The sequence below is a fragment of the Helobdella robusta genome, assembly GCF_000326865.2.
Source record: "Helobdella robusta unplaced genomic scaffold HELROscaffold_2, whole genome shotgun sequence".
In the NCBI taxonomy this organism is placed as follows: domain Eukaryota; kingdom Metazoa; phylum Annelida; class Clitellata; order Rhynchobdellida; family Glossiphoniidae; genus Helobdella; species Helobdella robusta.
In genome coordinates, this window is record NW_008704083.1 from 275,825 (window position 1) to 302,812 (window position 26,988).

Consider the following 26,988-nt stretch of genomic DNA (forward strand, 5'->3'; position numbering starts at 1 on the left):
ATAGTAGTGGTAGTAGTAGTAGAAGTAGTAGTAGTAGTAGTAGTAGTAATAGTAGTAATAATAATAGTAGTAGTAGTAGTAGTAGTAGTAGTAATAGTAGTAGCAGTAGTAGTAGCAGTAGTAGTAGCAGTAGTAGTAGCATTAGTAGTAGTAGTAGTAGTAGTAGCAGTAGTAGTAGTAGTAGTAGTAGTAGTAGTAGAATTAGCAGTTGTAGTAGGAGTAGTAAAGGTAGTAGTAGCAGTATTAGTAGTAGTAGTAGTAGCAGTTGTAGTAGTAGCAGTAGTTGTAGTAGTATTAATGGCAGTAAAAAGATGACAAATTTTTTTTCAATTCTCTGAATTTATGGGTTTAATTTTTATAAGTTTAATTGCTGGCTATTGCAATATTTGCGAGGACTCGTTGTTAACGTTGTTGGTGTTTTTTTTCATGTTGTTGTTGTTGTTGTTTTTTAGTGTTGTTGTTGCTGCTGCTGCTGTGGCTGCTTCTGTTGCTCCCGATTTACGATAGAAAAAATAATGATGGCGATCATGATGGTGGTGACGTCAGCAATGAATAAAAATATCCACTTCCACTGTTTGCGTCTGCTGTTGTAATGCCTACGCAGTGGTGTCGCGAAATGCGAATGTTCGTGTTTACACTCAGGCTGACGATGACGTCATTCTCTATGTTCATTACCCTGTTACTGCTAATGTCAATTGTTAATGTCTATTGTCAATGTTTATTATCTGTGTTAATTTTTTATGTTTATTGTCTATGTTTATGGTTGTTGTTTATTGTTTATATGCTGCCATTGATCATAACTGTTTATGTTATGTTTATGTTTATTTTAGAATACTTAAAGCTAGCCAATACTTTATAACTAATGTAGGTGACTTTTTCTATTTTTGCAATTGTTAACTTGTAAGTCTGACTAGTTTGTTTTGTGACTGTGTGTATTGTTTTTAGTTTATTAAGCTAGTGTTGAATTAAAATTGATTAGAAAAGATTATTCTCCAATTCAATTCATTTCATATATTTCAACCAATTCATATTATTTCAATGAATTATACAAATAAATTGAATGGGGTTTTCTTCAAAAGATCTTCACGCTCAATTAAAAGTAATACTTGAAAATTAATCCGCTTATGACTCTGCACCAAGAAGCATTTGAAAAAAATTTATTTTTTGCAAAGCCTCAGAAATCACTATTATTATTATTACGGAAATTTATATACAGCGCTTTTTTATTGTTGAATCTCAAAAGCGCTACTAAATCATAGACAAATAAGACGGACAATCATTGTGCAAATAAATAAGTTTTAAGTTGACTTCGAAATTGTAAATATGAAAACAATGTACTAATCTAATCACTCGGTGCAATGTTAAATAGTTTTGCACTATTGTACATAGTACTATATAACCTATTGTATTCAATTTTTTCTCAATTTCATTTTCAGAATTCATATGAATATTTTCTGCTGAGTTGAAAAAGATGCATACACACACGCAATGTCGGTATGCGAGTTGTTTCTGTTAGGTAAAGAATTCAAAAAGGTACAGACTCATAAAGAAAGAGAATATTTACTCTATACAAATTTTAAAAATTCTCTTCTGGCGTGTGTGTTTGTGTGTGTGTGAGAGAGAGAGAGAGAGAGAGAGTGTGTGTGATAGAGAGATTGAGAAAGTATCTGAACTTGAAAAAGTAACAATGAAATTATTTTAAGTCTACGTGTTTTAATGCGTAAATTCAACAAAATGGAATTGATTTTTCTTCCTTTTTTTTCTCTCTTTTTCTCGCTCTCTCTCTCTCTCTTTCTCTTTCTCACCTGTTTTTTGTATATCCCTTTTTCTCTTACTTTCTCTCAAGCAATACAACAAAAAAAAATATTTTCTTTTTTAAATTGTAAAAACATTAAATACAATACAATTCGATACAAGAAATTTTTCAGATTGGTAACAATTAGACCAGATGCCTCATGGCGCTTTGTTGGAGGAGTAGAAAATAAATGCGTGCTAACGACTGATGATAAAATCAATAGACGCTCTAAGCCAATTATATGGTACATCGTATCACCGGGCTATCAACACAATTTCATCTATAATTACCTTAATTATAAAATGTGATTACATTTTAATAAAATGTATCATTTTTGTTTATTTTTAATAGAAATGTTTGTTCTTAATAGGATATTTTTCTGAAAAATAACCATTTCTCAATTGTGAAGCGATTTTATCTGACATCTGCAACTTGAAAGTCTTAGAGATTTAGAATTCGAATTGACGGCATTGAAGTTAAAAAAATTAGATGAAAAGGGAAAAAAATAATTCCGTTCGTTAAAAAACTATCTTACGTGTGAAAAGGCACTGCGCATTGTTAACTGCAACAACGAAACACTTGTCCAAAACATTTGAACAGGATGGAGAGACAAAAAAGGAAAATTTATTTCATACACTTGGTTATTCATTTATTTAATTGTTTTTTCATTCATTCATTCATTCATTTAGTCAGTCAGTCAATCAGTCATTCATTCAGCATTGGTTCATTTGTTAATTTTTTTGTTCATTTGTTTGTCTTTTTGTTGAATTGGTCGATCGTCCATTCATTCATTCATTCATTCATTCATTCATTCATTCATTCATTCATTCATTCATTCATTCATTCATTCATTCATTCATTCATTCATTCATTCATTCATTCATTCATTCATTCATTCATTCATTCATTCATTCATTCATTCATTCATTCATTCATTCATTCATTCATTCATTCATTCATTCATTCATTCATTCATTCATTCATTCATTCATTCATTCATTCATTCATTCATTCATTCATTCATTCATTCATTCATTCATTCATTCATTCATTCATTCATTCATTCATTCATTCATTCATTCATTCATTCATTCATTCATTCATTCATTCATTCATTCATTCATTCATTCATTCATTCATTCATTCATTCATTCATTCATTCATTCATTCATTCATTCGTTCATTCATTCATTCATTCGTTCATTCATTCATTCGTTCATTCATTCATTCATTCATTCATTCATTCGTTCATTCATTCATTCATTCACGTAGACAACGGTTCTGAAAATAAATTACACAACCATGTAAATTTAAATTTAATTTAGCATTGTTAGCGAAGAGCTTTTCATTTAGAATCCTCTGTCCGACACGTTGTTTTTGTGTATGTATACATGGAAAGTAATTAAAAATAATTGTTACTGATGCCTTTTTCATTGAGTAATGACGTCTGTGTGTGTGTGTTAGTGTGTGTTGTGTGTGTTAGTGTGTGTGTGTGTGTGTGTGTGTGTGTGTGTGTGTTGGTGTGTGTCTGTAAATGTGTGTGTAACAAAGAAAGTATGTATATCTAAATATATATACATATAGGAGTGGATAAAATAAGATAGGAGTGTTTCGGGATTGGAGTGTTTTCTACACTAACAGCTTCAATAATTTCGAAAACGGTAGTTTTGTAATTAATGCTTCTAAAATGAACGTTGCTTTGGAGCTGTTGAAAAACAATCGGAAAATGATTAAATAGAGAAATATTTTCCATAAAGAAACCCTAAAAAGATATAATTTTAGAATGTATTTTCCTGTTAGACCAGCATAAAAACTACAGACTTCTGTATAAAATCACGTCGTTCGCAAGTGCAAGCATGGCAAAATTCCTGCAAGTAACAGTTTAATAAACTTCAATTTTGAACAAATAAACAGAGAAATCAGCACGATAATAAACAACAAGCAAGCGAGTATAACAGAAAAACTAAACAAACACCAGTCGTTCAAACTCATTATTGTCTAGCCAAACAACTCGAGCACAGAAAGATAACAACAACATCAACAACACGGTATTTTTTCCATTTTGCCATCAATCATCTATCCATCAATCCATCTACTATTTTGAGTTCCGGCCGAATTGAACAGGAAACACTGATTGAAGTGTGGCTATGAAGAAGAAGGTGTCCAATGTACGAGCGCGCACCTAATGAGAATTTTCCAATCGATCATAACGATAAAATAAAGCGCGAAACTTCAAATTCGATATTTTTTCGCGTATTTTAAAAAAATTTATTGTCAAATGCAAAAGTGGTTTAAAAACTTTTAGCAAAATATTTTGATGAGTCAAATTTTTGAAAACTAAAAATTGAATAAAAATCATATTTTGATTTTTCAACTGAGACAAATTCAAACATTTTTTTTGACGAATTTCTTTAAAAAACACATCTCAGGATGTTAAAAATAGATTTGCCTGCAACACATAATTTCCTCAATTCCAAACTAACTCTTTCTCTCCCTCTCTCTCTCTCTCTCTCTCTCTCTCTCTCTCTCTCTATCTATCTATCTATCTCTTTCTTTCTCTCTTTCTTTCTCTCTCTCTCTCTCTCTCTCTCTCTCTCTCTCTCTCTGCAAATCTTTTGCTTTCTCTGAACCTATCTATCTCACCTTGTTTTTAAGATTTTTAAGAAGGATTTTAAAAAATTACTGTTTATGCTAAAAAATTAAGAGAGATCTCTTCAAGATGACGTAAGAAGTTGGAAAGATGAAATATTTATTTCGTATTCTTTCATTATTTTTTATTCACCCACTCAATAATGAATAAATAAAGAAGACTGGGACGTGGCAATACACTAACCGCGAAGCTAATTTGCAGACCGGCCAAAATAAACTAAGAAATAATTCTTTCAAAAAATACTCCAAAAAAAATTTTTTTAAATAAATAACAGTTCAACAATCGCTAGATTTCACAGCTGTCGTTTTCACACATAATTTCACACATATACTCTCTCTTTCACACACACTAGCAAACACACTCACACACAAACATACACACAACTCCACACATGTTTACACATACACACACGTACAACTTCACACATAACTTCATACGTATACACACACAGAACTTTATAAACATACACTCACACACATACATACATACACATGCGCGGACACAAGCAAGTATACCCAAATTTTCACTCTATCACTCTTTTTCACTCTCACTCACACACACCACACACACACACACACATACCACACACACACACACACACTCCGGGAAATCATAATCGCCACTCAAACTCCAATACATCAGCCGTCTCGGATGCTATTCAAAATAAGAATAGCGTTACCAGGACTAGCATCTTTTTGAGGCACATCTGGTCTTCTAAATCAATTGTTTTATTTGGTTCCTTTTTGTTCTGATCTATTTTGTTCAGTTTCTTGTCTGCAAATGAAAAAATTTTTCTAATTACTAATTGTTTTTAAAGTAAGGAAAAACGCGAGACGAGATAGGAGAACTTTTGGTGGCTTTGTATTTTATGTTGGTTTGTTTAGTTTTTTTTTAGTTTGTTTGTCTACGTGCCTGCCTGTCTTTCTGTCTGTCTGTCTGTATATACATTTATTCATTCTTGCTTTTATTTAGTTGTTTATTCATTCACCTACTCAATCATTTATTAATTAATTTAATTATTTATTTATTCAATCAACCATTCATATCATCACCGCAATCATAATCAAGAAAAACACCATCATCCTAATTATCATCATCCTCACTCAACCTCAGCGACCCATCCAATTATAATCATTCACTTTGAAGTTTATTTTAAAAACAAAAGCATAATGTTTAAGAAGGAACACCAATAACACCATTTTTATTACAAATCAATCAATCAATCAATCAATCAATCAATCAATCAATCAATCAATCAATCATTCATTCAATCATTCAATCAATCAATCAATCAACCAGTCTGCATTTGTATAACGCAATTTTCTAAAATTCAACTTTTAAAATTCCCTAAACTTTAAAAATATCAATTGAAAATAATTAAGAATAAGAATAATCATACTACTACTACTACTGCAGCTGCTGCTGCTGCTGCTGTTGCTACTACTACTACTACTACTATAACTACTTCTACTACTACTGCTGCTGCTGCTGCTGATGCTGCTGCTGCTACTACTACTACAACAGCTACTGCTGCTGCTGCTACTACTACTACTACTACTACTATAACTACTACTACTACGACTACCGTTACTGGTAAAAAACCCAATGACGAAATGACGTAATTATAACTTGGCCAACGCCATGAAATGACGTCATAATATATATCCACGGAAGTGACGTAATATATAAGGATGAAAATGACGCTTAGTTATGGCTTCTTTCAGAATTGCTTGTGTGAATTATTTAGCGCTGACTTCTACAACAACTACTACTACTACTACTAAAGTTTCTATACGATCACGATGACAATTTTGAAAAAAAAAAGTTGAAAACCTCGATTATTTAACTGGTCAAGAATGACTAAAAATTAAATTTGAATTTATAAAACCCCAAAAATCATTGTGCTCTAAAAATTACACTTAAAAAAGTAATTCTACTTTTTTGCAAGAAATTTTTTCAAATGTTTTTCGTGATTTTTTGCTCTTCTATTGGCCAAACCAATTCCACTGTGTCCACGACACGTCTTTAATTGTCTCGTTACATGTGATTCTGTAATGGATAGAAAAAAAGAGCAGTTGCTATAAGAAAATATTGTAAAAAAAAAGGATGAAACGATCTAAAATCTTTATTAAAATATCTTTGAAATAAGTTTTAAATAAAGTTTCTTTGTGTAAATTTGTTTTTGTGAATTTTCTTAATCGAATGAGTGAAAACTTGTTATAATAAATGATGTGTTATTAGTAGAATTTAATTATTTGTTGTGTTTTTGTTTGAGAAGTGATACGGTTTTTGTGAAAAATAATACCAAAAAATAACGGTAACCCTTATTAATAACTTAAGAAAATTTATTTCTTAGTAAGTTTTCAAAAGTTAAAATTGTTATAATCGAAATAAAAAAAATTTATTTTAAAAATCTATATATATTCGATAAACTTGAAAATTCTTGAAAAATCTTTGGAAAAAACGTGTTTTAAATAGGTGATTTCCGTTCAGTTCTTGAGAATAACAAGCAGAGACTCGGAAAGCCTTCGAGTCTAGATTTCATTGGAGAAATTTATGTCCAGGATTGCCTGTCGTCCATAAAACATGCCGTTAAAGTTGCGCAGACCGCATTGGTCGGGTAATGAAAAAAATTCTCACCAATGAGGTGCACGTAATAAATAAATATTATTATAATAAATGATGAGTAAATAATAATTAAACATTATTATAATAAATAATAAGTAAATAAAAAATTAAATATTATTATAATATTATTAACACAAATTTTTGTGATTGTAATAGTAATAATACCTAATACATGCCAATGAAAATCTGTCTACTAAGAACCGGATTTAAGGAGGGGGGCCAAGCTGGGCTGTTGATTCGGGTTTTCCACGGTGAAGGGACCTTACCGATAAAAAAATATCCAAAGTTCGACAGCAACAGTTAGGTTTTTCTTTTCAATTCATAATTTGTGCGAATATTCATGGAGTAATCAGAATAAAAATCGCAATTGTTTGCCAACTAATTAAAAATAAAATCCGGTTCTTTATTATTTTTCTTTATTTAGAGACGATAATTGCTAATTAGGATGTTGATAATATTGATATTGTAATAAAGAATGGATAAATATAACAATAATAGGTAAATTAATAAATTTTTTAAGAATTAAAGTTACGAAGACTCACCAGAGTATGACTTGGTTTATTTTTTGTTGTTTTCCAAAGCTTATTCAATGCAAATATTAGTTGAACACCAAGCGAACTGATAATAATTATGAAGTTATAAGTGAATTTTCATGAAGAAATTGGTCACTTCAAATTTGAAATCTTTCTAATTTAGATGGTTACATATATGAGTCTGGTAGGTTTGAATATTTGGTCATGGATTTGTATTAGTGTGTGTTTGGTTGTATTAGTGTGTGTTTGGTTGTATTGGAGTGTGTTTGGTTTATTTTGACTGTATCTTCTTGCATTAGGTTGTATGTGTTTGTATTTGGTTGCGTTTGAAGGTGTTTATTAAAAGATGATATTCATCACACCAAATGTATTAGATATTGTCAAATTTGAAAAATATCGTTGTATAGCCAAATGTTATTTGGAGGAAGTAAAATTTATGAAGTGCATTCATGAATATATTGTGTTAGAATGTTGAGATGCAGCTAAAAAATTTTTCATTAAAACATTAAATTCGTTACTTTTTTGATTTGTTCTTTTAATTTCTTTCAAAATAGTAATAAATTGTGTGTTTTTTTTAAATATAGCACACTGTTTATGTATAGTTAGAACATACGCTAAATTTCAATATGTTGAATGGTATCCTTGCACAGCAGCAAATCACAGAATCTGCCATTCAGTGTTCCTTAACAATCGAGCCCATTGTACTTTTCTAATACGAGTAACAATTTACTTATAATGTAAACTACTTATATGTGTGCTGTGTATGCCAATACCTTTCCCTCTCTTTCTCTCTCTCTTTTTTTTTCTTTCTCTCTTTCTTTCTTTATCTTTCCTTTCTCTCTCTTTCCTCTCTCTCTCTCTCTCTCTCTCTCTCTCTCTCTCTCTCTTTCTGTCTCTCTCTCTCTCTCTGTCTGTGTGTCTGGGTGTGTGCCTGTATATGCGAGTGTTATGTGTCAATGAAATAGACATATCGTTTGCTAGTTTTGAAAAAGAGATTTAGAGTTTCTACGTAATATGCGATGGTGTCTACAAGCTGTAAGAAACCCCTTTTAATCGTGAGAAACTGCCGTCAATTCTGTTCACAGATGTTCAAAAACTATTGGTCATTATGAGATGAATTATCGTAGCTATTTTTATAGATTTTAGTATTAATATTGATAATAAGCAAATTTTTTATTTAAATTTTGTTGATAAATGGTTTTTTTAATTTATTTTAGCTACCTTTTATAGGAAGGAAGGGGCGAATGGCTTGGTCGCCGAGTTTAAGGGGTTTCTAAAAAAAAAAGTTGGAGGGACCTTTTAAATAAATTGACAACCTTTTTAATTTACTCGTCACAAAATTTTTGAGAAATTTGGGCTCTGGCTTGTTTTACACGTCTCAACATGGCTCTCAAATGCCGCCTGTATATCATCATTATGACTTTTTCATGTTTTCGTGAAAATTTGTTATGTCAGAAATAAATTTCTCAACACGTCTGAACTCGTCATTTCAAAGCTTAACTACCTACACAACTTTCAATATTACTTAACGATTTTAGCATGGACTCAATTGGTCTGTATGGTGTTATTGATTTTATTGCTATTGAATAGCTACAGTTGTGTTTATTGTGCTTCATTGCATGAAATTAATTTTAATACTGAACTATTAACCTTACTTTTTTATAATTAGTATTTATAATTAGTTATAATTAGTAAAAGGTCATTTCTCAGTGTGGCATTACGCTCTAAGTAGGTATGTTTGTGTATTTGTGTGTGTGTGAGTGTGTGCTTGTTTGTGTGTGTGTATTTGTGTGTGTGAGTGTGTAGGTTCTTATAATCACTGCTGGTGTGACCCGAAGATTTCAAAATTTGTTAAGTGTTGACTAATTGCAATTACAAATCTCTACACCTAGAATTCAAAATATGGATTTGTTATTAAACAAACTCATTCATTCATTCTTTCGTTAGTTCGTTCGTTCGTTAATTCCTTCATTCATTTATCCATTCATTCGTTCGTTTATTCATTCATTTAATCAATTATTCATTCATTCATTCATTCATTGTTAAATAGTTACCCCGTGGGAAAGCTTATTCTTAGTCAATGAAATTTTACAAACATGTCGTCGTCCGTTGTGTGCCGCTGTTGCAATGAATGAATGAATGAATGAATGAATGAATGAATGAATGAATGAATGAATGAATGAATGAATGAATGAATGAATGAATGAATGAATGAATGAATGAATGAATGAATGAATGAATGAATGAATGAATGAATGAATGAATGAATGAATGAATGAATGAATGAACGAATGAATGAACGATAAGAATCAGCAAGTTAATAAATAAACAAATTAGCAAGCAATAAGATGAAATCATAAAATTTGAACAAAACAAACCAACAACTGAAAATGCCACATTTCGTTTGCTTTCAAAGAATGGACAAATTGACAGACATGACATAATAAGAAAAGGTAAGACAGATTTATCACAAAGAATCTTAGCGTTGCATGCATGTGACTGTCGAGTTTATACAAATAATCTCATCTACCTATACAATTATCTTAACTCTGAGTATTTTAACATTTTAGTGAGTATATGCTGGTAAGTTAGTTTAAAGACCCCTTCAGTCTTCTTCTAAAGGGTACTTGGATCTGAGTGTTAGGGCCGCCCTATGTACGAATACTTCATTTAAAACCGTTCTAACTGTATCTAACTGACCGATGTTCTTCTGAAATATGTTGCTTCATTATGTTTTTTTGCTTTTTTCTTTCCATCTATCCTTCTTTCATTCTCTCTCTCTCTCTCTCTCTCTCTCTCTCTCTCTCTCTCTCTTTGCTTCGCTTTCAATCTTTTTCTCCTTCTTTTTTCATGATGTATCTTTCAACCAAAATATTTTTGCATTCGGTCATATGCGTTATTTCATTTCTTCATGTACGTTCAAGTGGACATCTGTCTTATTATTTTTCAAATGTGATTAAGTGTGTGTTTATAAGTGTGTATCTGTATGTGTTTGTTTTTACATGTCTGTGAATAACTGTCTGTATGTGTCAGTCTTGTATATGTTTGATTTTGTACGTCTGTGTATGTGTGAAGGTGTTTGTATATATGTGTTTATCTTTCTGCATGTGTGTCTTTGTGTTAGTCTTTATGTCTGTCTTTGTGTTTGTCTTTATGTCTGCATATATGTCTATATGTCTATCTGTATGTCTGTCTTTGTGTATGTCTGTGTGTACGTAAGCATACATGTGTGTAAGCATTTGCGTTAAATTTTACAAAAGTTCAACGTTAAAGGCAATTCAATCTTTAATTAAGTACTACACGCACACACACACGCACACACGCACACACACACACACTAGTCATGGCTCGTTTTGTCACAATTGATAGCTGATTATTAGTCAGTTCATCTGTGTGTGAGTGTATGTGTGTGTATGTGTGTGTGTGCGTATGTGTGTGTGTATGTGTGTGTGCGTGTGTGTGTGTGTATGTGTGTGTGTAGATATTTGTATCAGAGTGCGTTTCAGTGCATATATAATGTATTCGTATGTGAGTGTGTTACTTGTGTGTGTGGGTGTGAAAGTGTGTGTGTGTGTGTGTGTGTGTGTGTGTTCAAAAATTACTTATAAAATTATTGAACAGTGCATATAAAGATCTAAGAAGTAAAAATGTATTCACATCTGTTAATGGATGAGACCGTGTTTATTTAGGTTAAGTGTACACATATCTATCTACGCAAACACACACAAATACGCACACATCCACACAGCAGATACACGCACACCACAGCAGATACACGCACACCACATTTACATAATTTTCAATATTCTCGCATAAAAGCTCTGCTTGCAGAACTTGAAATTCGTGAATTGTTATACATACTTAGTCTAATGTTTGCATTTGATATAATATTAAACTACCCTGTTTATGATATATATGCTAGTTTGAGTCTGTCTGGTTTTTTTCCCTGTGAGTATTGGTGTATCTGTGTGTGTGTGTGCGTGTATATATATATATATATATATGTATATATGTATATATATATATATATATATATATATATATATATATATATATATATATGAATTTTAATGTAACATACGTGTTCGTATTTTGTGTTGTGTGTACGTGTTTACATGTTATTCTGTTCACTATCAGCTCGCAATATCAGCTTGCCTGACGAGCACATAATAATTTGATAATATAAATGCGAGAACGCACGCATGCAAATGTTTGACCACGCACATAATTACAAACAGACGTAAAAATTAACCGTGAAATTTAAATGCAAATCTGTATTGCACACACACACATACATACATGCATACACACACACATACATACACACACACACACATGCACACATACATACATACACGCACACATAGGTATACAATTTATGAATCACTAAACGCATTCAAACATCATACAACACTGACAACGCATATAAAATTGAGCAAGAACATTATTTGATTGACAACTAAGGAAGAATTGAATAAACAAAAATACTCAATCATCTCAGATTTGAAATGCCTCAAACAAAACAACAAACTGCATTCGTAGTAGATATGCATTAATATTATCGCTGTCATTGCGTGCGGATGATCAGAGCGTATTGTAATTCTATTATAAATGAACGCACGCACACACGCACACACATTTACACACACGCACACACATTTACACACACATACACATTTACGCATACACACGCATATACACAGTAAGTCACTAGTGTATTTTATGGTTTCAATGCATACTTAATCAGCAATTAATACAAACACATACTTATGTATGTATATGTGTATGTATGTGTGTATACGTTTGTATATTGTATATATATATATATATATATAAAAATATAAATATATATATATATATATATATATATATATGAATTCATGTTTAAATGTATTGTAAATTGAATAATAATATAATACTATTATATACATTATATATGTGTTTGCGTGTATAGCAGTTTAGTTTTAGTTGAATGAAATGTTATTGTTGTATGAAAATTTACATTGCTTGGAGGCTTTAAAACGTCTTCTAAATAAATTTTCATTTGGTGGTACTAATTATTCGGTCTGGATGATAATAAGATTGATTATTGATTATTAAATTTGATTAATTAATTAATTAATATTAAAATGAAATATAACGTTCTAATTGATTCTTAAAGGGTTTTATAAAATTATCAGTGGATAAAGTTAAATTTAACACACACAGTTAATAAAGTTATTTCTGAAAATTGCACAGAGCTAACTTGCAGAAAAGTTAAAATGACGAAGTGAGTGGCACTTGTATCTTTTTTAAACTTATTTTCAACTAATAGTATGTTAATAATATACAAATTGAATAATACTTAATTACATGCTCATGATTTTGCAATGAAATTAATTTAAATAATAGAATAACCACTATTAAATGTATTAAAAAATCAAATTTGTCAAGTTTTAAATATTACTAAAGAAATCATTTACCTACAAAAGGTTGAAATCATATTTTTTTTCAATAAATTCAGCGTGCTCCGGCGGACTACCTCCCACCAAAACCACCCCTCCAAACGGTCCTCCCTGTACGAACCCCACTCATACATCCCTGTAATGAGTCCCAATACCGACGATATGGTTTCAACCCTGAAACCATCCTATAACAACTTCAGGGATGGTGCGAATACCTTAAAATTTATTCGGCCAAGTGCCGATGATTCGAGTTCAAGGCAATCACTAAGAACAAGTTTTCAGTCGGCTTATCAATCGAATTTAAAATCGGATATTAAGTCGGTTAACCGATATTTTCAACATTCGCCACAGCAAAAAATGAATTGTGTGCAACAAAGTAACCATCAGACATCATGCGTATACTCAAGTCCAATAAAAAAAACACCGACAGTTATTCAACACCAGCAACAACATCATCATCAACAACACCTTTATCAACACCAAACACCGCAGCATCCAACTCAACAAGGTGTTCCACAAAACAACACGTCAAAATTTCAACGACTTATTCAGAGCAGATCTTCCTGTCGGTCAAAACCGGCTAAACCGAGTTCAAATGCAATCGTAAGCACGATCAAAAGTGCTGATGTGAACCTGCTGAACCAACTACTGCACTGCAGCGATAGTGCCAACAACACTGATGACGACAACGTTCCAGTTTTGTTCCTAACCTTAGAAAATAGTGCTAAACCTGACATGCTCAAGGTTTGTTCTCAAACATTCATCTTTACATGCGGGCATATTTTCAAAAACATTAATTCTTATTCAAACTCAATCAATTTTCAACAAATATTTGTATTTTATTAAAATGTATATATGATAATATATAATAATATATATTATAATAATATATAATATAATATAATAATATATAATAATATGTAATATATAATAATAATATTATACGTGAATTTTATACGGCTTGTTTGTATGTCTTCATTTCAATTCCACAAGTAAATTACTCGATGAAAGTATTTTTGTCACACCTCCAGGTGTTACTGGAACACGGAGCGGACCCCAACGCCCGCCACCCTATCATCCACAAAACATGCCTCCACGTGGCGGCCAAACGTGGCTACCATCTTTGCGCTCGCATACTCCTGGCAGCCGGAGCTGATTCAGAAGCCAAAGATTTCAGAGGCAACTCAGCCCTGATGTACGCTCTCAAATTTGGTCACCCCTCAGTTGCGAAGGTCATTCTACAAGGGTCAGCAAAATTAAATACGAGTTTTGAAAATTACGTCAACAACAAAGGCGAAACTTTGCTGCATGTGGCCATCGAAGGAGGTGACATGGAGTGCGTGAAGTTAGCGGTGATAGCAACACCAACTTGTATGAGAGAAAACGTTGATGGAAACGGCAGAACTCCTCTATTCGTAGCGTGCAAACTCAATCGCCCTTCATTGGCAGAATTGTTGATAGACTCTACTGAACACTTTTATAACATCGACGCCCAAGACAAAGAAACAGGGAAGACGGCTCTGCACTACGCAGTTGAAAATAAGAACATACTTCTTGTGGAACATTTGCTAAGACTCGGAGCCAATCCAAATGCGAGAAACGATAACTGGGAAACGCCGTTTCTGTCGGCGGTAAAACAAGGCCTGGATGCAGACATGCTGCTTCTCTTTGTCAATTTTCAGTGTGATGTTATGGCTTCAGACCGATATTTCAATACGGCTCTTCATTACGCCGCTTCTGAAGGCATATCCCACCTGATCTCATTCTTAGCCGAGTTGGGACTGAATCCTAACTGCAAAGGAGACTGCGGCTTGTCACCCCTTATGATAGCAGCCTTCAGGAATTACTTGGAATGCGCCGAAGAACTTTTAAAGTGTGGGGCAGATCCAGATTTGTTGGATAGAAACTCAGCCACTGCACTCGTTTACTCCATCCTTGGATCGTCAAACAGAAGTCCTGACAGCAAAAACAATGCAGAAGTATCTAATGTCAACCAACTGGAAACCATTAAATTACTATTGAGGTTGAGTTGGGAGAATATAAATTCAAAAAAACGTTTTGTTTAAAAATATTTTGTTTGCTAAAACACTGTTTTAGTTACAAATTTTTTGTATTCATTACAAATTATAATATTTGTAACAAATTAGAAAGTATTGTGGACAATTTTTAAAATTATTGAAACAGATACGGTGTGGACATGGACAAACCGACAAGCATACACAAAATTTGCACCTGCTACAAACTCGAGCTTGCTTATCCACTTTCCAAATTGGCTGAAAACCGACTGTACACTCCGCTCGAAATAGCATACCTGAAAGGAAACCAAGAAATTTTCAACCTACTCATCAGAGCCGGGTGCGAGCTGCACAGTTTCAAACTGGAATTCATCGAGAATGAGATGTACGACCAGGATCGCAACTTGGAGCATCGCACCTTTCACAACATGGTCAAGACTTTGAGAGAGAAGCGGTTCACCGTCAAAACGCTGGTAGAAATATCGAGGAAAGCCGCTCTGTCACATTGTAAGAAAAATCTAAAAAAAGAGATTATACATTTCAATGCGTACGATAAATTTTATAACAAGAGATTGATCTATTTGTTGAATTATAACGACTTGAACGAAACACAAATGCCACAACCAAATCAATCAAAAATTCCCACTCTGACGAATAATCTTTCAAGCAATTCTCTGGTCAGCATGTCTAACACATTTAGGAAGACAAACGACCAAGACAGGTACTACCCGAAAAAACAACCCCAGTATTCAAACAGTAGACAGAGTTTAGTATTTAAAAAAGTTGAAACGAGTACAAAACTTTCACCAGGTGACAGTGGTAACAGCAGCACTCAAAACTCAAAATCTCCATCTCCAAGTGGAAGCAATCCCAAAATTTCAAATCATTCCAGCTGTCGAAATGTTGAGGATGAAGATGATTACTTATTCAAAAGATCAAATTCCTTCAAAAATTCTCAAAACATTTCAAAAGTATCTTTAAGTCATCCAAACCCATCACCGCTCGGAGCAAACTCTCGATTATACTCTTCAATGAGGATTAACAGAGTTAAAAGTTCTCCAGTCGAAAACAAAACAGCAGCTGGAAAGTCGCCTGCACCGGCTACTCGCTTGAATTCCATTCCAGAGCAATCGGGAAGAACAAAAAGTAAACTGATTAAAACGTTCAGTAGTCCTGAAAAACCGAAAAAAAAAGAACCTGTCATGCAGAACTTTTTATTACGATAGAGTCTTCCGTCACAAATCAAATCAATCAATCAATCAATCAATCAATCAATCAATCAATCAATCAATCAATCAATCAATCAATCAATCAATCAATCAATCAATCAATCAATCAATCAATCAATCAATCAATCAATCAATCAATCAATCAATCAATCAATCAATCAATCAATCAATCAATCAATCAATCAATCAATCAATCAATCAATCAATCAATCAATCAATCAATCAATTAAACAGTGTGTATTACATTCAATCATTCATTCACATCAATCATTCACATTCACGTCAACCAATCTAATAAATTTTGATTATAGATGATGATTTCACCGCCTTAGCCAAACAATCATTGATTGCGTTAAGATGAGTGTGCTTTAATTGAAAGTGTTCCAGAGTGATGATAATTTGTAAATATTTTACTTTGTTAGTTTTCAAAACCAATCGCATTTAAAAGTATTTGAACATGATTGTTCAATTAATGAATTTCTCCGTTACATTCATTTAATGATATTATATTCATTGTATATCGTATATATTATTACATTTTGTACAGATTAAAAAGATTTACTGTTATCACAAAATTAAATTTTGATTGTTTTATTTAATTGATTGATCAATTAATTACAAACTAATTATGAATTTCTACATTTCAATTCAAATCAAATTAATAAAAAAAATTTATAAAAAATAATTCCGAATATAACGCGAATGTCTGAAACGTGAGACTAAAGAAGCAGAACTTGAATCAATAAATGCAGTCACTCACAACACACTACTGGATCTGAGCTTTGCTTATATGTACACATCATTAGACACTTATACATACATATGTACAACTATATATGTGTACACACATCTACATGTATATGTCTACAAAATGATTATATTTGTATACAGATGTGTGAAGAAATGTAGTATGTATTTATGTGTGTGTATGTGTTGTGTATGTTCAGCGTGTGTGTATGTATATATTGATGTATGTGATGTATGTACGTACGTATGGAAGACTGGCAGATGTATGTACATATAAGGCATTCTTTGCATTGATTTCAGCCAACAGCGCTGGAGAGGTCTTAAAATAACATATGTCGAGACTATTTCGCTTCATTTAAAACTTTGAATCGTGAAAACAAAATTTTTTAATTTGCCCGATTTTGATGTTAATAAAAAAATTATCCATCGGCTGGTATTTTTTTCAGCTTCTGAGGTGATATAGTTGTGTATGGTAACGAGTGAGTAAGTTGAGCTGTATGCGTGTGTGGTTCTATTTTGATGTGTTGGGGATGATTTGCATTTGATTCATCTGTACCTAAGTATAGTTGCAAATGTACAGGAGAATAATCAAACACTATATGCAATAGCATCTATACAATGTTGTACATCTATAAAATGTGCAGTCATGTACAACTGGTTAAAATTTAATAACTACGTGTAACGTCGGATAAACTTGATAATGATAAATATGTTTTTTTTGGTTTAAAAAATAAAAAAACTTCTTGATCACATGACCATGTTCATCGAAGAGACCTACAGAGATGAGCACTTGCTGGGTAAGAAGCAACGAATATTACTCGAGTTATCGACGGTTCTGTACTTTTTTGCGAAGAATGCAGCCGTGCCGCTGTCTCAGGAAATTATTTACCACTTCGTCGCAAGGAAACATAACATGACCATGGATTCTATTGATGAGTTTACCCGGTGGGCTTCCATTTTTCATTATTTTGAAAATCATTTCGTACACTATATTTTATAAAATTTAAATTTTATGTTATATTTAAACTAAAATGATTTAATTATTTAAATAATTGTATTGTATAAACTTAATTTACTTTGTTTCGAAAATTATGAAAATTAAACTAAGTTTAATAAAACAATAATCAACACTTCACGCAGAAAACTGCACCAAGAATATCTACCTGAAAGAAACAGTACACATCCAACTAACGACTTAACGTTTTCAGAAACCCGTCGAAAAATTGACGTAATAAACGAGGAAAGTAGCATCATGGCTTTCTATCTGACGATAGCTGAGTTGTTGCCAACGACAATGTTCATCTTACTGTTCGGTTTCTACAGCGATTTCACAGGAAATCGTCGCTTCATGATGTACCTTCCATGTCTTGGAACTGCGGTATACACTCTTGGCTTCTTATTCCCGTTCTACTTATTTGACGGCAACATGGGGAGGATAGGGACAAAAGTCATTCTCATTACGACTAGCATTGTATCCGGCATGTCTGGAAATATCAGTGGCTACCTATGCGGCAACGCTAGCTACATTTCGGATACTGACTCTGTTAAGAGGAGGACTCTGCGCCTAGCCATTGTCGAATTCTCAATCGGAATTACTTTTGCACTAACGAGTTTATTGAATGGATTTTGGATCAACAAGTTTGGAAGTTTAGACCAACCGTTGTGGTTCATTTTCATTTGTTCACTTGCTCCCTTTGTTATTCTCTTCTTTTTCGTCCAGGAGCCGAACGGATCTCTAACTTCCGATCTAGACGATTATCATCCAAATTTGACTCTGAAAGAAACAATTAAAAAGATTTTTAATTTTAGGCACATTTTTCACTTAAGAAGTTTAGAACAAAAAAAAATGTGGCTGATGTTTGTCGGGTTCATCGTGTACAGTTTTGCGCAGCAGGGCCAAGAAAGAGTTTTCGTACTCTACCTGAAAGGAAACCCATTCCTTTGGGATTCAATACAAATTGGATTATTTTTATTCACACTATACGGATTATCAGGAATTTCGTCATGGCCCGGAGTTCCGTTGTTGCAGAAATGTATTGGAGATGTGTCGATTTTCTTTCTAGCTATCGCGTCTAAATTTCTTGGATCGCTCCTGCTGGGTCTGTCAACCAACAGTGGAGAAGTATACGGAGGTTAGTTAGTTCTGTTTTACGAACGTCGCAATTGTTAGTTCATAATTAAACACCTATTTCATTTAATAAACACTTTTTTTTCAATTTGCACTTTCATAATTATGAGTTATTAGATTGTAATTTTCCATAATTCAGCTGCTGTCGTCCAGCTGTTTCATTTGCTTCCATACGCCGTCGGTCGTTCGCTCATATCTCAGCTAGTTGGCCACGAAGAGCAGGGTTTCTATTTGCTGATTTTCAACAATTACATTCAATAAATTTATTTCTGATTTCAGCTAAAAATAACATTTCCAATTTAAAATTAAATAACATAAATTATAACCTTTCTTCTAACAATGTAAGTGAAATTTTAAATACAAACTATCTTTCTGTTGGTGTCAGGTTCAGTGTATGCCGTGTTGCACAGCGTTCTGGCAGTAGTAATGTTCCTGGGACCATTATGCCACACCTATCTCTACACTCTAACCATGTCATCAATGCCTGGAATGGTCTTCATCATTTCCGGAGTATTCCTAGCCATTCCTTTCACTACTACGGCGTAAGTTTTTAAAAACTGCTTTTTTATTACAAGAGTCGTGAATAGAATATTTTCGAGTTAATCAATAGTTATTCAAATGGCTAAATGTACATACGTATTAACAACATTTTTTTGAAACATTTTTTTCAATATTCAGTTACAAATTTGAACAAAAACACAGATGGGCTTACTTTTTGGATCCGTGGACAAAATCCTTAAAATCAGATGGATATTCGAACATAGACGACCTTCCTGTATCGACGACACCAGCGTCAATGGCGACAGCTGCAGCAGCAGAAGCTACTTCATCTACAGAATCCATCATCACAAACGACAGACAAGGGAAACAAACAAGTCCAAGCAGTAGTACCCGACTGACTGGCCTTGTTAACAAGGGAGCTAATGACGATTAGAAAATGAAGAAACAAAATAACACATTGAAAATAAAATAATTAAATAAATGTTTTCAAATGGTAATTATGACAAAGTTGTACAATAGATGCGTCTTAATTTGAAGCTTGCATATTCTGTTTGCATGTCAGCTTGTATTGTGCGTGTGTTTGTGTCGTGATTTGTGTAACAGTAGATGTGTCAAAGATATTGATTCCTATTCTAGGAACACACCAAACGAACCACACACACACACACACACACACACACACACACAAACAAACAACACACAAACACGTGTGCGAAGGTATATGCGTGGCATAATTATTCATCAAAAGAATCGATCTATAGCTAAACAAAAAATACGTTTCTTACACAAAACGCGAGTCTAATATCTGCATATATATAAGTTTTTTTGGTTATATACATCTGGGCACGTTTCTTTTTCAAAACAGAAGGTTGAAATATTGCGCTTCAATAATTTTTCTGCTTACCTGCATTTTCTGATGTTAACTTTTAATAACGCATTATACGTTTTTGGCTGATTTCTTAAAGTTTTATCTGTTAGTGATGTCACAATGCATACGGCTTGAGAATTAATGTCGAAAAGTTATCTAATGTTGAACTTGTAGGGGCCAATTTAAGGATAGGTGAATCCGTGATATCACCCCTCTCAAATATTGTGTTAGAATGTGAAAACATTTTCCAATTAGTTACATTATTTTAGTAGCAGATGAATTTCACTTAAATACAGAAATATCTCCGAAAATTTTGGACAGACGAAATAACCGGAGCACTTTATAAAATCAGCGTACGTACAATACATATTTGCATGGCTAATTTGTTCCTATTTGCGAGAAACATCTATTACATATCTATCTCACTGGCCAAATAATTGACAAAGTATTATATATTGTCGTGAATATATACGTGAATATATATATTTATATCCGTGTATATTGTTATAAATTTTGCTGTTTGCTTCGTTTATTAGTTTCAATTTTCAATCAATTATGTATTAAATTAAGGAAATAAGCTTGAATTTATATGATATACTGATATTTAATCAATACGTATTGTGTATATAAATTTTGAGTAATTTTATTAAAATTATACTTTAAGAATAAAAGACATGTTAAGCCTCTGATGTTTGTGGACTATGTATGGTTAACTCTTGTTGTTGTAACCATTCAATTTAGTGTCTAAATTATTTAAATGATCAGTTACTTGATTTCTGAGATAATGTTTTAATAATGAAATGAAGATGAAATTACTGATGTGTAAACTGTTTATAATTTGAAAATAAATTTTTAATACAGTATACAAACGATGAATTGTTTCTAATTAATGAACGCATATAATAGAACCCATATAATTATATTGAACTGAAAATTCTTCAAACTGAAAGCAACACATCAAATTGACATTTCAACGCTCTGAAATATTTGAAAATCGATTGCTATTGAGTTGAAATGAATTCGTTTGCATTCTAACAAAGCTGTTACACACGCATTCAAATTTTTCAATATTGAAACGTGCGTAATAATACCGATTATACCCTGAACAAGACTAGGTTATATTCATTTTAAAGATTTTTTTGAAGAATTACATTTGATTTCAAACTTTATAACTGCTAACTTATTAAATTTTCTAAGCTTATTGAAGAGTTTTTAATAAAATAATATTTCATAATCGTGAATAAACAAGTAAAAATTTATGATTGGCGAGTTAGCTCAGACGGTTCTTCTTTCTTTTCCTCCTCCTCCTCCTCCACAAAACTCGATCTTTAACACTTTGTAGAAGTTAAAATGTTGTGATATTCTACAAGTGACACAAGGACTTCACGAATGTTATTTGTAGTTGGCCGCGATCTCTTTTCTCTGCAATTTTTCCAGTAGTTGTTAGATTTTCCAACCTTTCGAAAAAACTTTAACTGCTCGATTATCTATAGTATAATTTTTTTTTCATGACCGGTCTGTTTTAATACAGGTACAAGAGGTCCAATTAATTTTCATAACTCTTCTCAAAAACCACATCTCAGCAGCGTTAATCTTTTTCCATTTCTTTAGAAATTGTCCAGGACTCGGAGCCGTAAGTTATCACAGGAAAAATGTAACACCCTAACAGTTTAGATAGCGTTTCTTGTGCCACAATCATCTACAAAACCACATTGGACATTTAAAATTTCAGATCTGATTTTGCTTCGTACTCTCATCATCAGAATTTTCAAGAGAAATTTTTTTAGATGACTCATCAAACTGATTGTTCGATGTTATTCATAATGCGTTGCATTAGGTTTTTAGGCAGTGCAATAAATGTTGACTTAGATAGATCTTCAGGAATTTCGCCGCTGTTATAAATTTCATATAAAATTTCTGTCACTTTTTCCATACTAAATTCATCAAGACATTTAATTTCTTCAGCAACTATCTCATCTGGACAGTACAGAAATCTCAAGAAATACGTGATGAGAGACAACAGACATGCCATTAATATGGTTGTAATTTGTTCCAGCTTGGATAGTATATGGATCAAATCCCTTCATTCATGTATATGTGTATAGTTTAAAAAAAACGTTCGACTAAATCCTAAATGTCTCGACGATTTTTATGGACTAAACTGTTTGAATTTTAAAACAAAGACATTAAAATTATGGTAAGCGTTATTTACATTATTATTGTGTACGGTTCTTTGTCAAAAAATAAACAAACGTTTCTAACTAATCTGTTTGTCATAAAGCTTCGAAGCAAATTCACGCACGTCGATTTTGTTTTGTCGCAGTTTTTTTTTAAGAAATTTTACTATTAAAATTTGCGATTTAAATTTTTTAATAATGGCTACGGCAGTTTATTTGGAACACTATTTAGATAGTAAGAATAGTTCTTTACAACGTATTTGTGTTACAATTTTTGTGGTTCATTTGGTTGGGAAGATTCAACCAACACAGCAAACAATTGTTACAATAATAATTTCAATAATAATGATCAAATAAGTCAATATTGATATTAAACTGAATGAAATCTTCCTTCTGAGACATCATTTTTCTATTATATTGTTATAATATATAATATGTATTTATTTTATTTTTATATTATAACAAAAATTTTAAATAAAATTATTATTCATTTCATTTTGAACTTTACTTAGTATAATAATTTTTATAATATCAATTCCGGTAGCTAACAACGATGTAACATTAGTTCAATTTAATTAACTAACCACACACTCAAATAAAACTAACCATTTATTTGTTTTTCCTATAAAAGGCCTTGAGTCCCTGCCTATGGAGTTATCTAGGAATTTCAACCTAATGCGAGATTTGGATTCAAAATCTCAAGGTAGGATGACATTTTTATTTTTATTTTATTTATTCTTGAATTAAATAAACAAATGAAATTAATTATAGTATAACTAATGAATAAATGATTCAAAAGTTAATTTGTAGCTAGAAGGTAGTAGACATGTAAATTTTTTTTGTATTTTTCATTCTTTGTAGAAAGATATTTAACATTCAAGATAGCAAATAATTATTAAGAAGCTAATGTTATTATTAATCTTTTTTTTATGAATTTAAATTTGATACCCCCACACCAGATTTACTAAAAGAAATTGACGAAATGGCCGACAGCTACCTGACAAACGTGAAAGACCTCTCAAACGATAAACGAAAAGAACAGCTCTCGAAGATTCAGACAATGTTTAGTAAGAGTAAGGAATTCGGGGACGACAAAGTTCAACTAGCCATGCAAACTTACGAGATGGTCAGTATTGATATTGCATTATTTTAACTATTCACAATCTTTGGTAATAATAATTATTATATTCATTATTGTAATATAGAAATAATTATTTCAATCATAATTATTGCTAGGTTGATAAGCATATTAGAAAGCTGGATGCTGACTTAGCTAGGTTCGAAGCCGAACTGAAAGAAAAGGCAGCTGATGTTAAAAAAGATGGTAAGACATTTTAAAAAACTAATTATTTGAAATTAATTATGATTAATTATTGTTATAATTATGCATAATTACGTTTAATTACGATTTTATTATTTTTTTAATTTATTTAATTCAACTATAAATATTTATCCTTAAAGTTGTTCAATGAATCATTAGATATTCCATCAGGTTTTTGATCATTTTCAACTCATTCCTTTATTCTTCTCATTCATTCATTTTCTCATTCAGTTACTCTCTCATTCATTCTTTTATTCACTCAATCACTCGGCTAATTTAAATTGATAGTGTTTCTTAATTTTAGCCACCATTTTTTTAAAATAAAGGTTATTTTTTTCAAAATTTTCTTTCAATAAATTAATAAATTATTTTTTAACCACCAAGGCTATGGAGGCACCAAAGATACAAAAAAGAAAAAGAAAGATACAAATAGTAAGGATAACACAGATGACGGGAAGAAGAAAAAACGGAAGTCTAATATGAATGGGTTAGTTGATTGGCTCGTTTGATTGATTTATTGATTTGCTTGATTGATTGGTTGGATGGTTGGTTTGAATGATTTGGTTGTGGCCAATTGGCTGGCTCGTTGATTAATTAGTTAATTGGTTGATCAATTGATTGACTGATTTGTTGATTGATTGGTAAGCTGTGTGATTGATTAATTGATTGATTGTATCTCCAAATTTTTATGATTAATTTAAAAAAGTGACGAAGACTTGCCACAAACAATATCCGGAGCCCTGAGCCCTCCAATCTCGCTGGCCCTGGGGCACGCATCAGATGTCCTCGACATGCCCGTAGACCCGAACGAACCGACCTACTGCCTCTGCCACCAAGTGTCTTATGGCGAGATGATTGGCTGTGATAACCCTGATGTTAGTCGACGCTTGTCGATATGTGTTGTTGTTGTTGGTGGTAGTGGTGGTGTTGCTTAATTTCAATCTCAATTTCATTTCAAAAGTTTAAAACTAATTTCCACTTTAATTTACTATTAAACATAACAAACAGTGTCCAATAGAATGGTTCCATTTTGTGTGTGTTGGGCTGACAGCAAAGCCTAAGGGGCGGTGGTACTGTCCCAGGTGCAGTGTCGATAAGAAGAAGAAAGTTTAACCGGACTTTCATTTTTATTTCTTTATATTATTTGTTCATATTATTATTTCTATTCTACACACACACGCGCACACACACGTACACTCACACACACACACACACGTCCATATATATATATTTTTGATATTAAATTGAGATCTATTTACATTACTTCAGATGAAATGTTCTTAAAAATATTGACAATCTTGACTAATTTCAGTTATTTTTAATATCATTATTTTTATTATCGCTAATAATAATAATATAATAATAATTATTATTATTATTATCATCTTCATTCAGTTTATTTAAACTATATATGGCCTTCGTGATACGTGTATTTTGTAATTAAATAACTGTTGATTTTAATATAGTTGTTATTTGTATTATTATTGTTATTATTATTATTATTTATTATTATTATTATGAGAATATATTATTTCATGTCATGTATGTGAGGTCGTTGACACATTTTTCACATAGTTAATTTTAAATGCCATCTAAAAGTTAAAAAATCGATGTATTGTCAATTATTTATTAACAAATAAATAAATTAATTAATTCGATAATTATGTCCAAAAAAGAGTTTTTCAATACATTAATAAATAAGTGAATATATATATATATATATATAATATTAATTATATAAATATAATTTATATATGTATGTTGATAATAGACCATATACGTATATATATATATATATATATATATATATATATATATATATATATATATATATATGGTCTATTATCAACATATATATTATATATATATATATATATACAACATTTGTTTCTCTGATATATTACATAATTTAGTCTACTGTTACACATATTTTTCAACCAGTAGGCTAAAGTTACTAGGCCAGGTAAATAATAATGACAATAATATCGCGATGATTGTAGCGTTTTATGCGTTTATAATTGAAGAAAAAATGGAAAATTAATGATAATAATGAATATAATATATTGATAATTCAGTCATTTCAAAAATATAAGATACACATACACACACAACTGCTCATACACACACACAACCACACATACATACACACACAACCACACACACCAAACACACACAACCACACATCACTAGATGTCGGTGAATTTTGAATTTTCATATTAAAGTTACATCATGATATAAAAAAACTAGGAACACTAATATCTATTCGTTGACGAACTTCGCAGCCGCTATTTTCACATCTCTCTCTTTTTCTCTCTCTCTCTCTCTATGTATATATATATATGTATATATAAAAAGAGAAATTATATTTTGCTATATATATATATATATATATAGAGAGAGAGAGAGAGAGAGAAATATTATGTTACATGATTGAAATTATGATGGCCAAAGTCCTTTAAATATTTATTAAATAGGTACAAATAATACTAATAACTCTAAAATTATATTACAAATTATTGTTGTTATAGAGTTATAATAATAATACCATATGATAAGATAGTATTATTATTAATAATACAAATAAAATGAACAATAATAACCATTTAATAAATTTATATTTGGGCTAAAACGACGGTAATAAAAAATACACCTAAATTTGATATCTATGGATGGCAGTTTTGTATTAATATGTACAGTCCCTGGAATGGTAGGGGTCGTTTGGCATGGCCCTTCGAGTTTATCGGGGCCTCAAAAACGGAGTTTGAAGACCGAGATAAAATAATGTGACGATAAAATTTGAGACATTTTAAAATTTGTGTGTGAATGTATATATATATATATATATATATATATATATATATATATATATATATATATAATATATAATAATTATTATAATAAAAATATATATATATATAATAATTAATATGATTTTATTATTATTATACTCGT

General features: G+C 31.6%; 3 protein-coding genes across 3 annotated transcripts; all 3 read left to right on the forward strand.

Annotated features, from left to right (window-relative positions):
- Positions 1–13,439: 13,439 nt before the first annotated feature.
- HELRODRAFT_105842 (hypothetical protein) lies at positions 13,440–15,116 on the forward strand (the record flags this gene model as incomplete). The annotated part of the gene is made up of 2 exons (XM_009016955.1): positions 13,440–13,794; positions 14,082–15,116. The coding sequence occupies exons 1-2, from the start codon at positions 13,786–13,788 to the stop codon at positions 15,114–15,116; spliced, it is 1,044 nt and encodes a 347-aa protein (XP_009015203.1). The 5' UTR covers positions 13,440–13,785.
- Positions 15,117–17,733: 2,617 nt separating this feature from the next.
- On the forward strand, positions 17,734–19,960 carry HELRODRAFT_188191 (hypothetical protein; the record flags this gene model as incomplete). The annotated part of the gene is made up of 5 exons (XM_009016956.1): positions 17,734–17,986; positions 18,182–19,173; positions 19,309–19,392; positions 19,555–19,711; positions 19,872–19,960. Coding segments are annotated over exons 1-5 (1,515 nt in total), but the record flags the coding sequence as incomplete, so codon positions are not given.
- A 2,836-nt stretch (positions 19,961–22,796) lies between these two features.
- On the forward strand, positions 22,797–25,695 carry HELRODRAFT_184897 (hypothetical protein). Its single transcript, XM_009016957.1, is given in 8 exon segments — positions 22,797–22,950; positions 23,347–23,418; positions 23,675–23,841; positions 23,952–24,039; positions 24,421–24,523; positions 24,743–24,911; positions 25,045–25,227; positions 25,240–25,695. 7 exon segments carry the CDS (start codon positions 22,914–22,916, stop codon positions 25,147–25,149), a joined length of 741 nt encoding a protein of 246 aa, XP_009015205.1. The 5' UTR covers positions 22,797–22,913; the 3' UTR covers positions 25,150–25,227; positions 25,240–25,695.
- The last annotated feature ends 1,293 nt before the right edge of the window (positions 25,696–26,988 follow it).

Bases quoted from the DNA above. Each gene is read 5' to 3' on its own strand.
- HELRODRAFT_184897 (XM_009016957.1), top strand. From the start codon at position 22,914: ATGGCTACGGCAGTTTATTTGGAACACTATTTAGATA. The intron at 23,842-23,951 runs GTCAGTATTGAT...AATTATTGCTAG, and splicing joins CCATGCAAACTTACGAGATG to GTTGATAAGCATATTAGAAA. The intron at 24,040-24,420 runs GTAAGACATTTT...TTAACCACCAAG, and splicing joins AGCTGATGTTAAAAAAGATG to GCTATGGAGGCACCAAAGAT.